Source organism: Moschus berezovskii, chromosome 8, assembly GCF_049115385.1.
Source record: "Moschus berezovskii isolate FMDL1 chromosome 8, NW_MosBer_1.0, whole genome shotgun sequence".
Lineage (NCBI taxonomy): Eukaryota > Metazoa > Chordata > Mammalia > Artiodactyla > Moschidae > Moschus > Moschus berezovskii.
In genome coordinates, this window is record NC_142467.1 from 72,009,328 (window position 1) to 72,026,332 (window position 17,005).

Consider the following 17,005-nt stretch of genomic DNA (forward strand, 5'->3'; position numbering starts at 1 on the left):
AATCATATCTCCCATATAGGCTAGTTCAGTATTCTGCCCATAGAACCATAAAATACATTATAGGAAAACAAAACAAAAAAAACTTAATAATATATTTTGGACCTAAAAGGATCCTGAAGCACCTCTTTGAACCCCTGATAATTTGACCCTCTCACTAACTGCCCACCCCCATCACACTACTTCCCAGTGCTGAGGTTTTGAGGCCTCTTACGATAGAGTCCTTCCTGTCCAGGCTGTGAGCTCTCTCTTAAGCGCATTTCTTTTATCTCCATCCATACCCCAACATATATTGGTTTATGTCTGCTGCAGCTGCAAAAATTGAAATAAAGGAACAAGATTCAATTACTACCCCACAACCAGCAGGAGTGAACCCAGGAGTCTAATGGCACCAAGGGATGAGCAGGCTTAGAAAGCATGGCTGTCTCCCATAACCCAGGTTTTATTCTACCCCCATTTTTGTTTTTTGGCTTTTTAAAAAATATTTATTTATTTATTTGCTTGCATCAGTCTTGGTTGTGGCATGCAGGACCTTCGTTGCATCATGCATTGTGGTACACCGGGTCAGTAGTTGTGGAGTACGGCACGGACTCAGTTGCTCTGGGGCTGTGACATCTTAGGTCCCCAACCAGGGATCAAACCCAAGTCCCCTGCATTGCAAGGTGGACACTTAACCATTGGACCACCAGGGAAGTCCCTCCACCCCCATTTTTGTTTCACTGCTTAGTAGCGGCTGGTCAATGGTTTCAACTAAAGTCTGGTGCTCTGAGCCTAGCTGAACCCGCCTGGACATCTGCCTCTCTTGGCTTCCTTCCCCAGCCACCGCTGCCAGGACAGAAACTTGTGAGGGGAAGGCAAATGCAGAGGGAATTTGTCTTAGCCCTGAGTGTTCCTCTCAGCTTCACCAATGGACACCATGGTCTCAGGAGTGGACAGAGGCAGGAAGGCAAGTAAGGAGGGTTCTGAGTGCCCTAGAAAGGGCATGGGAATCTGGCAGGGGTAGGATGGCAGCTTTGCAAGGGCTCCTCCCTCAAATCCTTGATCTGAGGGAACAGCCTTCCTATCCAGCAGGGCACTGACTTTGTGTCCTGAGGGCACAGCCACAGGCCTCTCTAGGGAACTACTTCCTTCTGTCAGCCACTCTGGGCTGTGGCTCAAAACTGTGAGGTCTCCACCCACAGGCCCACCCCTGGCTCAATCTGTAGGTGGAGTGCCAAGTCATACTTCTAAGCCTCAAGCCACCCTGATGGCCTCCCTACCCACTTTTGCACAAATCTCACATGCTAACCACTCACTCTGGAGTCCTGTCCCAAACCACAACCAATTTTTTTTTTTACCTATAACACTATGTTAGTTCCTGTTATACAACATAATGATTTCTGTAAATTTATTTCTTTTATTGGAGACTAATTATTTTACAATATTATATTGGTTGGTTTTACCATTCATTGACATGAATCCACCCTGGGTGTACATGAGTTCCCCTTCCCGAACCCCCCTCCCACCTCCCTCCTCCCCTTATCCTCCCTCTGGGTCATCCCTGCATACCAGCCCCGAGCATCCTGTAATATGCATCAACCCTGAACTGGTGATTCGTTTCACATATGATAATATACATGTTTCAATGCCATTCTCCCAAATCATCCCACCCTCACCCTCTCCCACAGAGTCCCAAAGACTGTTCTATACATCTGTGTCTCTTTTGTTGTCTCGTATACATGGTTATCATTTGCATCTTTATCCAACCAGTCCATTCTAAGGGAGTTCAATCCTGGGTGTTCATTGGAAGGACTGATGCTAAAGTTGAAGCTGCAATACTTTGGCTACCTCATGCGACGAGTTGACTCACTGGAAAAGACTGATGCTGAGAAAGGTTGGGGGCAGGAGGAGAAGGGGACGACAGAGAATGAGATGGCTGGATGGCATCGCCAACTCTATGGACATGAGTCTGCGTGAACTCCGGGAGTTGGTGATGGACAGGGAGGCCTGCCGTGCTGTGATTCATGGGGTCGCAGAGAGTCTGACAAGACTGAGCGACTGAACTGAACTGAAATTCCATATATACGCGTTAGTATATTGTATTGGTGTTTTTCTTTCTGGCTTACTTCACTCTGTATAATAGGCTCTAGTTTCATCCATCTCATTAGAACTTGTTCAAATGCATTCTTTTTAATGGCTGAGTAATACTCCATTGTGTATACGTACCACAGCTTTCTTATCCATTCGTCTGCAGATGGACATCTAGGTTGCCTCCATGTCCTGGCTATTATAAACAGTGCTGCAATGAACATTGGAGTATATGTGTCTCTTTCAATTCTGGTTTCCTCGGTGTGTATGCCCAGGAGTGCAATTGCTGGATCATATGGCAGTTCTATTTCCAGTTTTTTGAGGAATCTCCATACTGTTCTCCATAGTGGCTGCACTAGTCTGCATTCCCACCAACAGGGTAAGAGGGTTCCCTTTTCTCCACACCCTCTCCAGCATTTATTGCATGTAGATTTTTGGACAGCGGCGATTCTGACTGGTGTGAAATGGTATCTCATTGTGGTTTTGATTTGCATTTCTCTGATTATGAGGGATGTTGAGCATCTTTTCATGTGTTTGTTAGCCATCTTTATGTCTTCTGAGAAATGTCTGTTTAGTTCTTTGGCCCATTTTTTGAATGGGTCATTTATTTTTCTGGAATTGAGCTGCAGGAGCTGCTTGTATATTTTGGAGATTAATCCTTTATCAGTTGCTTCATTTGCTATTATTTTCTCCCATTCTGAAGGCTGTCTTTTCACCTTGCTTATAGTTTCCTTTGCTGTGCAGAAGCTTTTGATTTTAATTAGGTCCCATTTGTTTATTTTTGCTTTTATTTCCAATATCCTGGGAGGTGGGTCTTGGAGGATCCTGCCGTGATTTATGTCAGAGAGTGTTTTGCCTACGTTCTCCTCTAGGAGTTTTATAGTTTCTTGTCTTACATTTAGCTCTCTAATCCATTTTGAGTTTATTTTGGTGTATGGTGTTAGGAAGTGTTCTAGTTTCATTCTCTTACAAGTGGCTGACCAGTTTTCCCAGCACCACTTGTTAAAGAGACTGTCTTTTCTCCATTTTATATTCTTGCCTCCTTTGTCAAAGATAAGGTGTCCATAGGTGCTTGGATTTATCTCTGGGCTTTCTATTTTGTTCCATTGATCTATATTTCTGTCTTTATGCCAGTACCATACTGTCTTGATGACTGTGGCTTTGTAGTAGAGCCTGAAGTCCGGCAGGTTAACTCCCCCAGTTCCATTTTTCTTCCTCAAGATTGCTTTGGCTATTCGAGGTTTTTTGTATTTCCATACAAATTGTGAGATTATTTGTTCTAGTTCTGTGAAAAATATCGTTGGTAGCTTGATAGGGATTGCAATGAATGTATAAATTACTTTGGGTAGTATACTCATTTTTACAATATTTATTCTTCCAATCCTCGAACACGGTATATTTCTCCATCTATTCGTGTCCTCTTTGATTACTTTCACTAGTGTTTTATAGTTTTCTATGTACAAGTCTTTTGTTTCCTTAGGTAGATATATTCCTAAGTATTTAATTCTTTTCGTTGCAAGAGTGAATGGAATAGTTTCCTTAATTTCTCTTTCTATTTTCTCATTATTAGTGTATAGGAATGAAAGGAATTTCTGTGTGTTGATTTTATATCCTGCAACTTTACTATATTCATTGATTAGCTCTAGTAGTTTTCTGGTAGTCTTTAGGGTTTTCTGTGTAGAGGATCATGTCATCAGCGAACAGTGAAAGTTTTACTTCTTCTTTTCCAATTTGTATTCCTTTTATGTCTTTTTCTGCTCTGATTGCTGTAGCCAAAACTTCCAGAACTATGTTGAATAGTAGTGGTGAGAGTGGGCACCCTTGTCTTGTTCCTGATTTTAGGGGAAATGCTTTCAGTTTTTCACCGTTGAGGATAATGTTTGCTGTGGGTTTGTCATATATAGCTTTTATTATGTTGAGATACCAAACCACAACTTCTTGAGAGGCTATTCCATTAAGAACAGAATTCTCTGGTTGTTCAGTGTGACCTGGTGCTGTGATTATGTGTCAAATGAATGAAGGAATTCACTAATGAATAATAACGAATCATGGGTATTCAAAGAATACCATTAGAATCCAAACTCTCCAAACAGCAAGGCTTTCTTACAATATCATCTCCAATGCAGCTTGCCTCACCCAGTTTCCCTCACTGTTCTAGCTTTGCCTCCCTTCCTCCCAAGGCCATCCAGAACTCAGAGACGACATGCCTGCCCTGGGTACCATGATGAATTATGCAGCCACGGCCTGGTCAGATGGGAACTAATGACAAAGGCCAACAGGAAGTCCCAGCCCTGGGGCTGGTATTTTTTTTCTCCTCTAACTTCCTGGAAATGTTCACAGATCAGTGTGGCATCAAAAGCATAATCAAGGACATAGGCTCTTTCACAACTGTGTCTTTCTAGACTCTCCTTGCCCCAAACTGCCACACTGTACAAATGGAACCACACAACCTCATCTCAGAGCAAACAGCCAGGGAGGAGGGGGTCAACCTCCCAGCTGTCTATGCCAAAGGCCTGACCCTCCAGGTCCCTTTTCTCACAGTGCCAGAGTCAGGATAGGCAAGAGACCCAGGAAGCCCGAGCTCTCTGCACCGCAGCCAAGGCAGAGAAGAAGCTGGGCCTGTGTTAAGGAAAAGCAAGGCTGACCCACTGGTCATACTCACTCTGTCCAGCCAGGACCTCTGGAATCTGACAAGGAGGAGACAGTGCTAGGGCATGGTGGACAAGCCTGAGTCTTGAACCCAGAGGGTAGAGACAAACCAGAATTGTAACATTAGAAGGCATCCTGGGGACTTCCCTGCCAGTCCGGTGCTTAGGACTCTGTGCTTCCAATGCAGCAGCTTGCAACTTCCATCCTTGGTCAGGAAACTAAGATCCCATATGCCACGTGGCACAGCAAAAAAACCACCTCTGACAGCAAAGTCCTGCTGTATAGCACAGGGAATTATATTCAATAACCTCTAATATACCATAATGGAAAAGAATATATATATTTGTGTAACTGAATCACTTTGCTGTATGCCTCAAAGTAACACAATATTGTAAATCAACTATACTCCGATTAAAGAAAACAACAACAAGGCATTTTGGAGGTCCTCCATTCTAACCCCATATCCCAGGCTTCAGTAAACTTTTCTTGTAAAGTGTCAGATAGTAAATATTTTAGACCTTTCTGGCCACAGTCTCTATATAAATATTCACCTTTGTTTTCCTATTTTCAGTTCAGTTCAGTTCAGTCGCTCAGTCGTGTCCGACTCTCTGCGACCCCATGAATCACAGCACGCCAGGCCTCCCTGTCCATCACCAACTCCCAAAGTTCACTCAAACTCATGTCCATAGAGTTGGCGATGCCATCCAGCCATCTCATTCTCTGTCGTCCCCTTCTCCTCCCTCCCCCAATGCTTCCCAGCATCAGAGTCTTTTCCAGTGAGTCAACTCGTCTCATGAGGTGGCCAAAGTATTGCAGTTTCAGCTTTAGCATCAGTCCCTCCAATGAACACCCAGGATTGATCTTCTTTAAAATGGACTGGTTGGATAATTGCTCTTTGCTCTTGGTCCTTACAAAAAGAAACCAAGGGCCAGATTTGCCAACCCCTGTGTGGTCAAGCCCATGCTACACTGCCTCTCGGATACCTCTGACTAAGTGATTCCCAGTGTCTGTGTGACAAATGCTTGCCTCCTCACCGTAAACTGGAATATAATCATCTGCCATTGTGTGGGATTTTTCAGCCTAAAAAGGCTGATGTGAGTTTCCATGGATAAATCTTCTGAAATTAGAATCCTAAGAAAAATGTCCTGGCAGCCAAGCCACTCCAGTACTCTTGCCTAGAAAATCCCATGGACGGAGGAGCCTGGTAGGCTGCAGTCCATGGGGTCACTAAGAGTCAGGCACGACTGAGTGACTTCACTTTTCACTTTCACACATTGGAGAAGGAAATGGCAACCCACTCCAGTGTTCTTGCCTGGAGAATCCCAGGGATGGGTGAGCCTAGTGGGCTGCCATCTATGGGGTCGCACAGAGTCAGACATGACTGAAGTGACTTAGCAGCAGCAGCAGCAGCCACCTTCATTGCTGAGCCCTAGCTCCTGAGTGCCCTCCACAGCTCTGTTTTCCCAGTGCCCCTGGGACAATGATACCTGAGGCCCTGTGTGTGCCAAGTTGTCTGCTCCAACTACCCACAGCCCCCAGCTGAGTTCAAGAGAAGGCTAACAGTCCTTCTGTGAATAGGAGAGTGTGCCTGGTTGCTGATGGTGTACAGGTTGCAAGAGGGCTTAAAACCAAGCCTTCTATATACCCTGGAAAATATCAGCTAGGCTTCACAACATGAAGGAATCTAAACAAAGTCCCTCTCTCAGGTGCCACTTAGATTTGAGGTGAGGTAATTTAGAAGAGAAGCAAGATAAAATCGTACTGAATTAGGTCTTCATTCAGCTAGGTATTCTTGAGAATGGGTGTCCACTATATGTTTAAGTCACGTTGGTTCCTTCAGGATGCTCCCTCGAGCCTCCTCTCACATCTTCTTTCACTCATTCCTCCTTGCTCTTTCTCCAGCTCTCCTTCCCACCTGGGCTCTGCTCCTTGGGGCAAGCAGGAACTAGCTTTCATAAGCAGGCCCCTCTTCTCTTGGTCTGCTCCCCAGCTCTTTGCCCACCCCCTTCCCTGTGCAGGGGAGAACCTGAATTCAGGGACGGGGAAGTATTCCAGCCTTGAAACTCAATTTCCAGTTCCTGTTGCACATATTACCCACTGTGGCTTCTCAGTCATGACCTCCAGGATGGCTCTCAGGTTGTATATGGGAGCTCACATGTTTGTTTTCTAACAAATAAACACCATGGATATGTGTCCCACCTTACACAGGGAAGACCTGTTTCAACTCCTGTCCTCTCCAGACTAAAGGCTCTCAGAACCACAAGGATAACAAGAGAATTCCCTGTCAGTTCAGTGGTTAGGACTCTGCACCTCCACTTCAGTGGGGAGGAGTTTGATCCCTGCTCTGGACCCTGCCTGCTGAGAACAACAGAAAAAAAAAGTAGGATGACATATGGTGGGTCATTTTTCCCCTCAGGGTTCCAATCACTTGAATATACTTGAAGTAAGAGAGAATAAGAGATAAGGGAGAGTTTCTTCTGAGACTTCTCTACTACAGGAAAGTAATATAGTGGCAGGTGCTAAAAACACAAAAATAACTCCAGTGGGCACTGTTCCAACCATTTTACAATTAACCCAATTTTACAACAACCCATGATGTATGTGCTAGGCTTCCCCGGTGGCTCAAACAATAAAGAGTCTGCTTGCAACGCAGAAGACCTGGGTTCAATCCCTGGGTTGGGAAAACCTGCTGGAGAAGAGAATGACAAACCACTCCAGGATTCTTGCCTGGAGAATTCCATGGACAGAGCAGCCTCGCAGGCTACAGCGCATGGGGTCGCAGAGAGTCAGACACAGCTGAGCGACTCACACACACATGATACGTGTGCTGCTATCATCTTTATGCTGCATGTGCAAAAACTGCAGCACAGGGATGTTAGTAACTAACCCAAGGTCATACAGAAAATGAGTAACAGAGCTGGGGTCTGAAGACAGGCTGGTGCTGATAACTCACGGTGAAAGGTGCAGCTTCAGGACCAGGGACCAGGCTTGATCACTAATGAGCTTTTGTGCAGCAGAGTTTTATTAAAGTGAAAAAGGGACAGAGAAAGCTTCTGACACAGACATCAGAAGGGGGACGAGAGTGCCCTCACTTGCTAATCTTATCAAGGCCTTATATACTTTTACCAGACCCATTTTCACAACATACATCTTAAGATTAGAACTAACAACAGAAAGGTCTCACCAGACCCACTCTCATAATACACATTTTAAGATGACAGGATTAGCCAAAAGGTTCTCAAGAAGAAGAAACATGTCCTTGAGCAAGATAAATTGTTATATTGACTAAGACAAAGCAATGTAGAAAAAGTCATTTGTCCTTTTCTCCTTGAGAGCCCCAGACTCCTTTCTCCTTCTCCAGGGCTCGGGACCCCTCTCTCCTCCTCCCCCTCCCCCGGCACCCCGGACTTCTTACCAACCTGCCTAGGAACTGACTCTCAGTGCCATCCTCTGAGAAGAGTCTCCTTCAGGAGTTTATGCCTAGGCAGAGACCTGAAGCTTAACTAGGGATTATACCTACGTGAAGGAGTGAAGTGCGAGGCTTCTAGGTGAGTGAACAATGTGCCCAAAGACAGAGGCAACAGCCTGGCAAGAGCGTGTCAGATCTTCATTTCAGGTAAATGGTTCTGGTGGCTGAAGGATGCACTGAATGAGTGCAAATGACCCTTCAGAAAATTTTTTGTCCATTTGGAAGCTGATAGGGAAAATATAGGCTGGAAGAAACAGAAATAGAGAAGACCTAGATTTGAGGAGATAAAAATCCTTGATCCTAGCAATTTGTTGTGTTTCATTTATTTACTCTGCAGATATATCGGGAGTATTAGCTGTATATTCAGCACTATGATAGAGGAGCTGTGTGTACAATGTTGAATAGTGCATTTATCATTCTTGCTCTGTGTTCAAGTTCAGGCCCAGAGAGGAAGAACACAGGATCCAGGGTTGGCAGAAATTTCTGTTAGGGCAAATGGAGTTCCTCACACCAAAGTGACTTTGCAATCACTCCAATGGGTCTTGAACAGCATCTTATTGAAGCAGAACATATCAGAGTGATATGAATGCCTCAAGGAAAAGAACAATTTCCCCAAATTTTGTTTCTGTCATATATGTGGAAGCCTGTATTGAATCAATTGGAGAAGGCAATGGCAAGCCACTCCAGTACTCTTGCCTAGAAAATCCCATGGACGGAGGAGCCTGGTAGGCTGCAGTCCATGGGGTCGCTGCGAGTCAGACATGACTGAGCGACTTCACTTTCACACATTGGAGAAGGAAATGGCAACCCACTCCAGTGTTCTTGCCTGGAGAATCCCAGGGATGGGGGAGCCTGGTGGGCTGCCGTCTACTGGGTCACACAGAGTCGGACACGACTGAAGTGACTTAGCAGCAGCAGTATTGAATCAATATGTGCAATGTACTTTTTACTGAGGGCCAAGTTAAACAAACAAACCCTGTAAACCTTAGGTGACAGATGACCAAACGTCTATAACTCTGTAACTTCTTGAAGGACCCTATCACGCCTTACTCATTTTCTGTTGTTATTGTTCTTATAATGTGGACAGATGAAAGTGGGTGGATAAATGGATGGAAGGGTTATTCATACATATGGTGGATGAATGGAAAGGCAGAGGGATGGATGAAAAATGAATGGTTATTTGGGTAAGTGCATGAGTGCATTCATGGAAAGAAAGTGAAGTCGATCAGTCGTGTCCGACTCTTTGCGACCCCATGGATTGTAGCCTACCAGGCTTCTCCGTCCATGTGATTTTCCAGGCAAGAGTACTGGAGTGGGTTGCCATTTCCTTCTTCAGGGGATCTTCCCCACCCAGGGATCAAGACCGGGTCTCCCGCATTGTAGGCAGACGCTTTTACCGTCCGAGCCACCGGGGAAATCGCAAGCATGGAGAGTAGATGCTGAACGGAAGGATTATAGATGGAGGTGAAAAGATACACAGACGAAGTCGGTGTAGAGTATGCTGAGTCTAAGGTGTCTGAGGGTAGGCAGCAAGAAAGGGGTGAATTGATCTGAGAAGGAAAGTTGGAAGCACCCAGATTTTTATGCGAGATTCTTCCACTTCACGGCCACGCAGGGGCACAGCAAACTCAATCCCGCCAGGTTCCGACAGACCACACCCTCGAGCGCGGGAGCCTCGGAGGAGTCCTCCCTACCACAAAAGCCTCTGGGTAGACGGGGGTCGGAAATACAGGAGCACCAGAGCTTGGTCGCCGCACTTACGACTCTTGGGTGCATGCGGGGACTGGCTTTCCTGAGCGGCTGCTGGACCCTCTGTGTTTGGCTGACTGGAGAACGCGTGGCTTGAGTTGATTCTCTCGCCGCCTCCACCCATCCCGACCAGGCAGTTTTTCCTATCTGTGATAGCTGAATGGACGGCCGGGGTTCTTGCCTGGCGCGTTTCCGGGGGCACCATAGAGACGTGGTCCTCCGCCCGCCCAGTCCGCCGTCTCCCGCGTGTTAGCGTGCCTACGTCATTTTCGGTTGCCTGCGACGGGGTGAGGAGCGCCGGCTGCTGAGGAGAACGCCGCCGGGTCGCGCACACCCGGAGGCAGGCGAGGAGTGTGGAGTGGTCTGAGTTTGAACGCTGAGTTTCGAAGGGAAGTGGGGGGCCGCAGCCTGGTTCTTTCCCCACTGCCTTCGGAGGGCAGCTGTGAGTTCAAGGAGCGCCTGAGAGAAGGAAGCAAGGCTTCTCTGAGAGCCTGAGGAGGGAGAGCAGAGTTGAGGACAGCTTTGAATCACCAGCGTAGCTTGGAGGCAGGTCCGCAGGTGCTTCCCCTGCCCCTCGGCTGTGAACTGACGCATCCACACCAACCGACAGCGCGTTAAGATGGCTGGCAGTGCCACTACTCCTAACCCCTTGCAGACACTTCAGGAGGAAGCCGTGTGTGCCATCTGCCTGGATTACTTCAAGGATCCCGTGTCCATCGGCTGTGGTCATAACTTTTGCCGAGGGTGTGTGACCCAACTGTGGGGCAAGGAAGATAATGAGCAAGACAGGGAGGAAGACGAAGATGAGTGGGAGGAGGACGAGGACGACGACGAGGCAGTAGGGGCCATCGGTGGATGGGGCAACTCCATTCGGGAGGTTTTATACCAGGGGAATGCTGACGAAGAGTTGTTCCAGGACCAAGAGGATGATGAACCCTGGGTCGGTGACGGTGGCATAAGGGACGGCATGGATTATGTGTGGGACCAGGAGGAAGAGGAGGAAGATACGGACTACTACCTGGGAGGCTTGAGACATGACCTGAGAATTAACGTCTACCTGCAAGAGGAGGCGGTTTTGGAAGAATACGATGAGGACGACGAAGAGCTGTACCCTGACACTCACCTGGCCCCGCCTCCAGCCCCTCCACGTCAGTTCACCTGCCCCCAGTGCCGAAAGAGCTTTAAGCGTCGCAGCTTTCGTCCCAACTTGCAGCTAGCGAACATGGTCCAGATAATTCGCCAGATGTGTCCCACTCCTAATCGAGAGAGCCGGGTGAATGATCAGGGCATCTGCTCCAAACACCAGGAAGCTCTGAAACTCTACTGTGAGGTGGACAGAGAGGCCATCTGTGTGATATGTCGAGAATCCAGGAGCCACAAACAGCATAGTGTGGTGCCAGTAGACGAAGTGGTACACGAGTACAAGGTGAGCAGCATGGGAGAATGGGAGGATTTGAAGGAAGTGGAGGAGAAACCAGGGCAGCTGGGTACTTTGTAGCTGAACCTCTTTTTTTGTGAGGGATGAGGCACAGGGTGAAGAGAGATATGTGGAGAAAAGAAACATTGGCTGAGGCTGACTGGCTTCCCCAGAGGAAACTGAGTAAAGACTAAAGACAGTAATCAGGAGCTGATAACTGTCCTTACTCCCTTTCAATTTGCCCAAGTGTAAGGGGGTACAAGTAACAGACTCCTCCCGACTCCCCAACTTAATTTCCCTCTTATATAAGTACTGAGTCTATACCTGACCAAGACTCCAGGATCCTTAATACACAGGAATGGAAAACCATAGTGCTTGTAGATAACTAGACATTTAGGACATCAGCACAAGCAGTGTCAAAACTGAGGACTAATTGGTAGACTAAAAAGCCAGAGTGTGGTTCCTGCTAATAAGAGCAGCTGGACATACCTGCCTAGTAAAGTCTGGAGTTACTTTCCTGCCTTCAGTGGGGCCCATTTCCCCTGTAGAGAAAGGCAGAGGACATAAACGTCAGAATAAACCTGCCCCAATCATTTTCCTTACCTGTTACTTTATCATAGCAGAAGAAGTTAAGGATTTAGGATCAGATGACCAGGCTCTAAAGCTTACTGTCTAATCTTGGGCAAGCCTCAACCTCTTAGCTTTACTTTTCTCCTAGGCTTGTTAAGATTAAAAAGATTTTATATGAAAGTGTTTTATAAACCATAAAGCACTAAACAGATGTTTCTTTGGCTTTCCTCTAGTTTCCTCTAATTTATTTGGGTTCTGATTTGGTTAAACCTTGCTTTCTAGTTCTGATCTGAGTATTAGAGAATTAATCTCAGTGACAGCATGAAGACTGTCAAAAAAAGCCTACATGGATATGACTCCTAGCAGTACCCAAAGGAGAGAAAGATTGTCTTCAGGTCCATAAAAGTCTTAGTAGCAGTTGCTCATGTCTCAGAAGTGCTTTACAGTTTATAAAGTGTATTTTCTCATATTCTACAGCAGTGGTTTTCAAACTGTGGGTTTTGTCCAATTGGTGGGTCTTAAATGGGTCATGCCCAGCATTATTTTTAAATGAAAGGAGAAAATATCGAGTGTGTGGGAGCATAGTGAGGGTAAGTATTGTTTTATGAAACTTTTAAGTTATATGTACACAGGTGTATACTTGGGACACAAAATGTATCGCTTACTCTGGGTTGCAGTCAAAATACAAACAGAACCCTGCCCTACAGGCATTATATATTAGATATTATCATCCCTCACCCCCCTACCCCTGACCCCCGCCCCGTTTCATAGTAACTGTTGGTAAGTACACAGTTAAGACACAAATCTTCACTACAAACCATTGCTAATTCCATCATATTAATATGAATTAAGGATAAACCTTAGTATCTGCTTTCCCCCCAGGGTAATAATTAAGTTTGCCTATAGAAGAAACTATGTCCTGTACTTCTGGGGTTTAGTACCTAAAGCTAAGGAGAGGAGGTGACCTTTTCATTCCTCTGCCAGGATTTCCTGAAAAGAATTTTTGAAACCAAAATTTTAATTGAAAGGTAGTTTAGACAAGAGAAAAAGAGGTAATCTCTTTATCTTGAGAAGCCAGCTAACACTCATTTGAAACTCATTTGAAGTTACTTATAAAGCACACTGGTAAGTATAAACAGCACAATCAAATTAAATTGGAGATAATCCCTTTCAAAATATAAACTATTTAAAAGAAAATAAAACTTTTTTTTTCAAACATATACCAGAACTTAGGTTGATGGTGTTACCAAACACAGGAATTACACTGAAGAGGTAATAATTGTGTAGGCCTTCTTTATATGGTTTATAGTTTTGTTTTTTATTGGTAAACATGTGTCTTACAGTAGCACGATTTAGAATCTTATGATACAAAGTTCTCACAATAATAGTTAACATTATATGGAACTGTTTTTGTATAATGGTTTATTTAATTTGCTGTACATTAACCACCACACAGTTCTGGTTACATTAAATTCTCTCTTGTCAGCTATTAATTTACCAAAATTTTAATCTCCTTTGGAGGTGATCAAGCTTTTTTAGTTTTAAGGTTACAGTAGGAAGTTGTTACTCATAGACTCAAGGAACAGGTTAGGGATTTTCAGAAATAGAAAAGAAAGCATTCTCTCCCCCTCCCTTCACACATTATATCAGCATTGCCAGGTATGAGGAAAGTTATAGTTTATTAACTCATACTTAATATTGTAATGTTGAAAAAAGATTTAATTTTTCATAATATAAGAAATAAATTGAAAAGAACTCCTTGGCTGGTGGGAATACAAAGACAGACCAAGAAGTATTCAGAGTAAAGCCTGTAATCAGTAGGTATATAACAAACTGGATACCCAGAGATGTTTGTTGTGGATATGGTACCATTCATACTGCTATTCCTTAAAGTTTAATTTTGTATAAGAGGCTTTTTTAACTCTGAAACACTTACTTATTTACATCTTCCATTTTGTTCACCCCGTGAGTTAGAGTTCGTCTTGACTCTTCAAGCTAGAATCAGAGGATTATGAAAGTAAGATCGTTTAGATTGACCAAGGGTACCGTTAAACGATGTAAGGTTTTAGCCAGCAGATGGGTGTATAAAAAGAAAATGAACAAAGATTTCACTTGTTGAGGCTCAGGCATAACGATGCCTGTAACGCCCTGCCACCCAGCTGCCGCCGGTAAAATCATTCATCGCTCTGCAAGAGGGACCAGAGGCTTCCATCATCAGTACTCCTGTTTTTCTGTTTTTTTCCTTGAGGTAGCTAAAGGTGGCAGCCAAAAAAATTTTTGAGGCTTTTATCAAGCATGTATTCTGAATGATGCAGAAGATAGGGTCAGCTTCTTCAGTTGAGTTATCTGAAAGTGTTGGGCAGTGACACATGCCAGACACTGTTAAAAGTTATGCCACTAAAAACAGTGAAGTATTCTGCAAAGCACAATTCTCTGCAGTTTTAAGATTGGACAGTATTGGAATATTAATAAGAATCTTCAAAGGCCATGAATGCCTGCCTAATACTAAATAACTCTTTTAATTGCAAAGGAGAAAAAAATGGAGAAACTAGTGAAACCTTGCATTCCGAGTGCTGCCATAACTTTGAGAGGAAATTGAGGAATTCCAGAATTTCTTCATCAACTTCTGCATCTGAATTCATTGACTGAGCCTACCTATCAAACATCGGGTTTAAACAAAAAACAAACATCAGCTCATCCTTCTTTGCTGTTAGTTGAGATTAATCTACTGATGAAGAAAACTGTACTTTGCTTTGTTCAGAGTAAGGCTTTAAAAACTCTGGATGTACTATTTTCACTAAGCCTAGCACTAAAGACAGTATTTTTGAAGTTGTATGAAATGAAATTAGTTGGAAGAAAAAAATTAGAGAAGTATATGTTAGTGGTGCTACAGCAATGGCATGTTTTAGATCTGGGCCTTTGTCAAAAATTGAAGAAAACTGGCGAGATGTACCGTAGCAGTCACCACCAAGCATTGACTTCATCAGCCTGCCCATAATCTACTGAAAATCTTAAGCCTTGCTGTCAGCATAACTGTTGTGAAAAGTAGTCCATCTGATCCCAGTTTGCCTTGGTTTTCAAAAATCTGAATGCTGTTCAGAGTATTTCTGTCACGCACTGAGTTTCCTTGATCAGAAAACTTGGTTCACCTGAATTTATGGACAGAACAACTAATTTGGGACACCAATGATAAAGAATCTGTACTTTAAAACTTGAAGCAGAATTTAACACACTGAAGCTTAAAATACGTTGACCCTGAAATGTCAAGGAACAGACACCAACATCACTGCTTGTTATGAAATGAGCACTTTAAGCACTTGCCAAAAATCTCTACAAACAGCAAACTCATCCAAAAAATGTCAATTTTCTTCGCTAATCTTTCGAGAACCAGATTCGTGAATGTTATTTCCAGGAAAAAAAAAAAATCTAAAACTATTCTGGATGATGTTTTGTTGACCTTGTTCTTAAAACCTATCTGTGGTAGCTTTGGGAAGAATGTCTCATGTTTCACACTTAATGTTCTATTCTCACTGGAAGAACTTGAGGAGTTTGTGGAACTCAAAGTTGGATTGTTTTGACTAGAAATTTTCAGATTTTAATCCTTCATTATTCCATTTGTCTCCTTATATCTTAAAAGGTTTTTTAAAAAATTGGTATAACTAACTGTGGGAGAAAACACTGCAAGAGTGTTGTCAAAGCAGCTTATGTTTTGTTGAATTTTCTACACCATCCAGGAAAGAAAAGTTAAGGCGTAACAGTGACATGGTTATTATATCATTTGAATAAATGTTTGCCTTCCAAAATTTACCATTGCTTTGATTAATTTTAGTCATGAAACTTAATTTTGTAATTTTAAATAACATTGAAGGAAGGAGAATGTGAGGTGTTAAGGTATATGGGGAAAAAAGGTGTGGGTTACATAAACATTGAGAGAAACTGATACATATCCATCAGATGCTCATCTGTTTATTGAATGTCTTCCCTACTAGGTTCAGCTGTTGACTGCTGTATCACAAGTCAGGCTGTTTAAACTTGCTCCTCTCTCCTGTGGCTGTACCCTGGACCTCTTCTTCACACAGACTTGCTACACACCTGAAATCCTGAACTCCAGTTGTACCATGACTTTAGCTGTTCACATTCTAGTACAGTTAAACACACTCCAGTTATACATGCCCTTCATCTTTATGGAGGCCACTGTTCCCCTGACTCCTAATTTTTTTCTTTCCCAATTTATCAGACACTTGCTAGCCTTACTTACTGTCCTTCTGACCCTGTACTTCATGATTAGTGTTGGCACGAAGAACTGATCCATGTTGTGTTCTAGACCAGGGTTTCTCAACCTCAGCACTCTTGTCATTTTGAGTGAGATAATTCTTTGCTTTGGGGGGTGGGGGATAGTCTGTGCATTTGAGGATGCTTAGCAGCATCTATGGATCCCACCTACTAGATGTATGTAGCACTTCTCCACCACAAGTTGTGACAACCACAAATGTCTCAGACATTGCCAGATGTCTTGGAGGGAGTGGTGATTAAGAATCACTGCTATAGTCTTGGAAAAGTTAGTTATATCTACAGACTTGCCATTACTAGCCTCACTTAGGCCGTGTAGTCAATACCTGGCTGCTGCTGCTGCTGCTGCTAAGTCTCTTCAGTCGTGTCCGACTCTTTGCGACCCCATAGACGGCAGCCCACCAGGCTCCCCTGTCCCTGGGATTCTCCAGGCAAGAACACAAGCAGGTTGCCATTTCCTTCTCCCAGTACCTGGCAGGGGGGTTTAAAAATGTTCAGGGAAGCATAGCCTCACCCAGCTGGAATTTTATTAAATGCAGTCATAGCATCAGTGGATTAACTAAGACCCCTACTTCTCCCAGTTTTTGGCATACAGGTAACAGGGTCAACAAGCCTTTTTTTAAACTGAGTTGCCTCTATCACTGCCATCAAGGACTAGGATAAAGCAGTATATGAAATAAGATCTAGAAACAATAATAAAAGACATTCACTTCAGCTATTCCTTAGTTTCAGCAGAGACATACGGCAGTATTTTAAGTATTCAGAACTAAGACCAGAGCCTCTCTCTGTTCCTATCA

General features: G+C 44.0%; 1 protein-coding gene and 1 long non-coding RNA gene across 5 annotated transcripts in view; one reads left to right on the forward strand and one right to left on the reverse strand.

Annotated features, from left to right (window-relative positions):
* The window catches only part of LOC129558258 (uncharacterized), a 50,241-nt gene that overhangs the window by 26,967 nt on the left and 6,269 nt on the right, over positions 1-17,005 (reverse strand). The window contains exons 2-4 of the long non-coding RNA XR_016038046.1: positions 13,855-13,913; positions 11,838-11,890; positions 9,944-11,187 (exon numbers count right to left, since the gene is read on the reverse strand). This is a non-coding gene — a long non-coding RNA (uncharacterized LOC129558258). The remainder of the gene's footprint in view (positions 1-9,943; positions 11,188-11,837; positions 11,891-13,854; positions 13,914-17,005) is intronic.
* Positions 10,551-16,225, forward strand: TRIM52 (tripartite motif containing 52). Of its 4 annotated transcripts, none has more exons than XM_055429216.2 (2): positions 10,551-11,357; positions 15,908-16,225. In XM_055429216.2, the coding sequence occupies exons 1-2, from the start codon at positions 10,551-10,553 to the stop codon at positions 16,223-16,225; spliced, it is 1,125 nt and encodes a 374-aa protein (XP_055285191.1). The 4 variants fall into 4 exon arrangements, with proteins under 4 accessions (XP_055285191.1, XP_088694866.1, XP_088694868.1 ...); XM_088838740.1 differs by lacking the exon at positions 15,908-16,225 and adding an exon at positions 13,893-15,725; XM_088838742.1 differs by lacking the exon at positions 15,908-16,225 and adding an exon at positions 14,078-15,725.

Excerpts from the sequence above, each read along its gene's own strand:
- TRIM52 (XM_055429216.2), top strand. The coding sequence starts at position 10,551 with ATGGCTGGCAGTGCCACTACTCCTAACCCCTTGCAGACACTTCAGGAG. Across the intron at positions 11,358-15,907 it reads AAGTGGTACACGAGTACAAG|GTTCAGCTGTTGACTGCTGT; the intron begins GTGAGCAGCATG and ends CTTCCCTACTAG.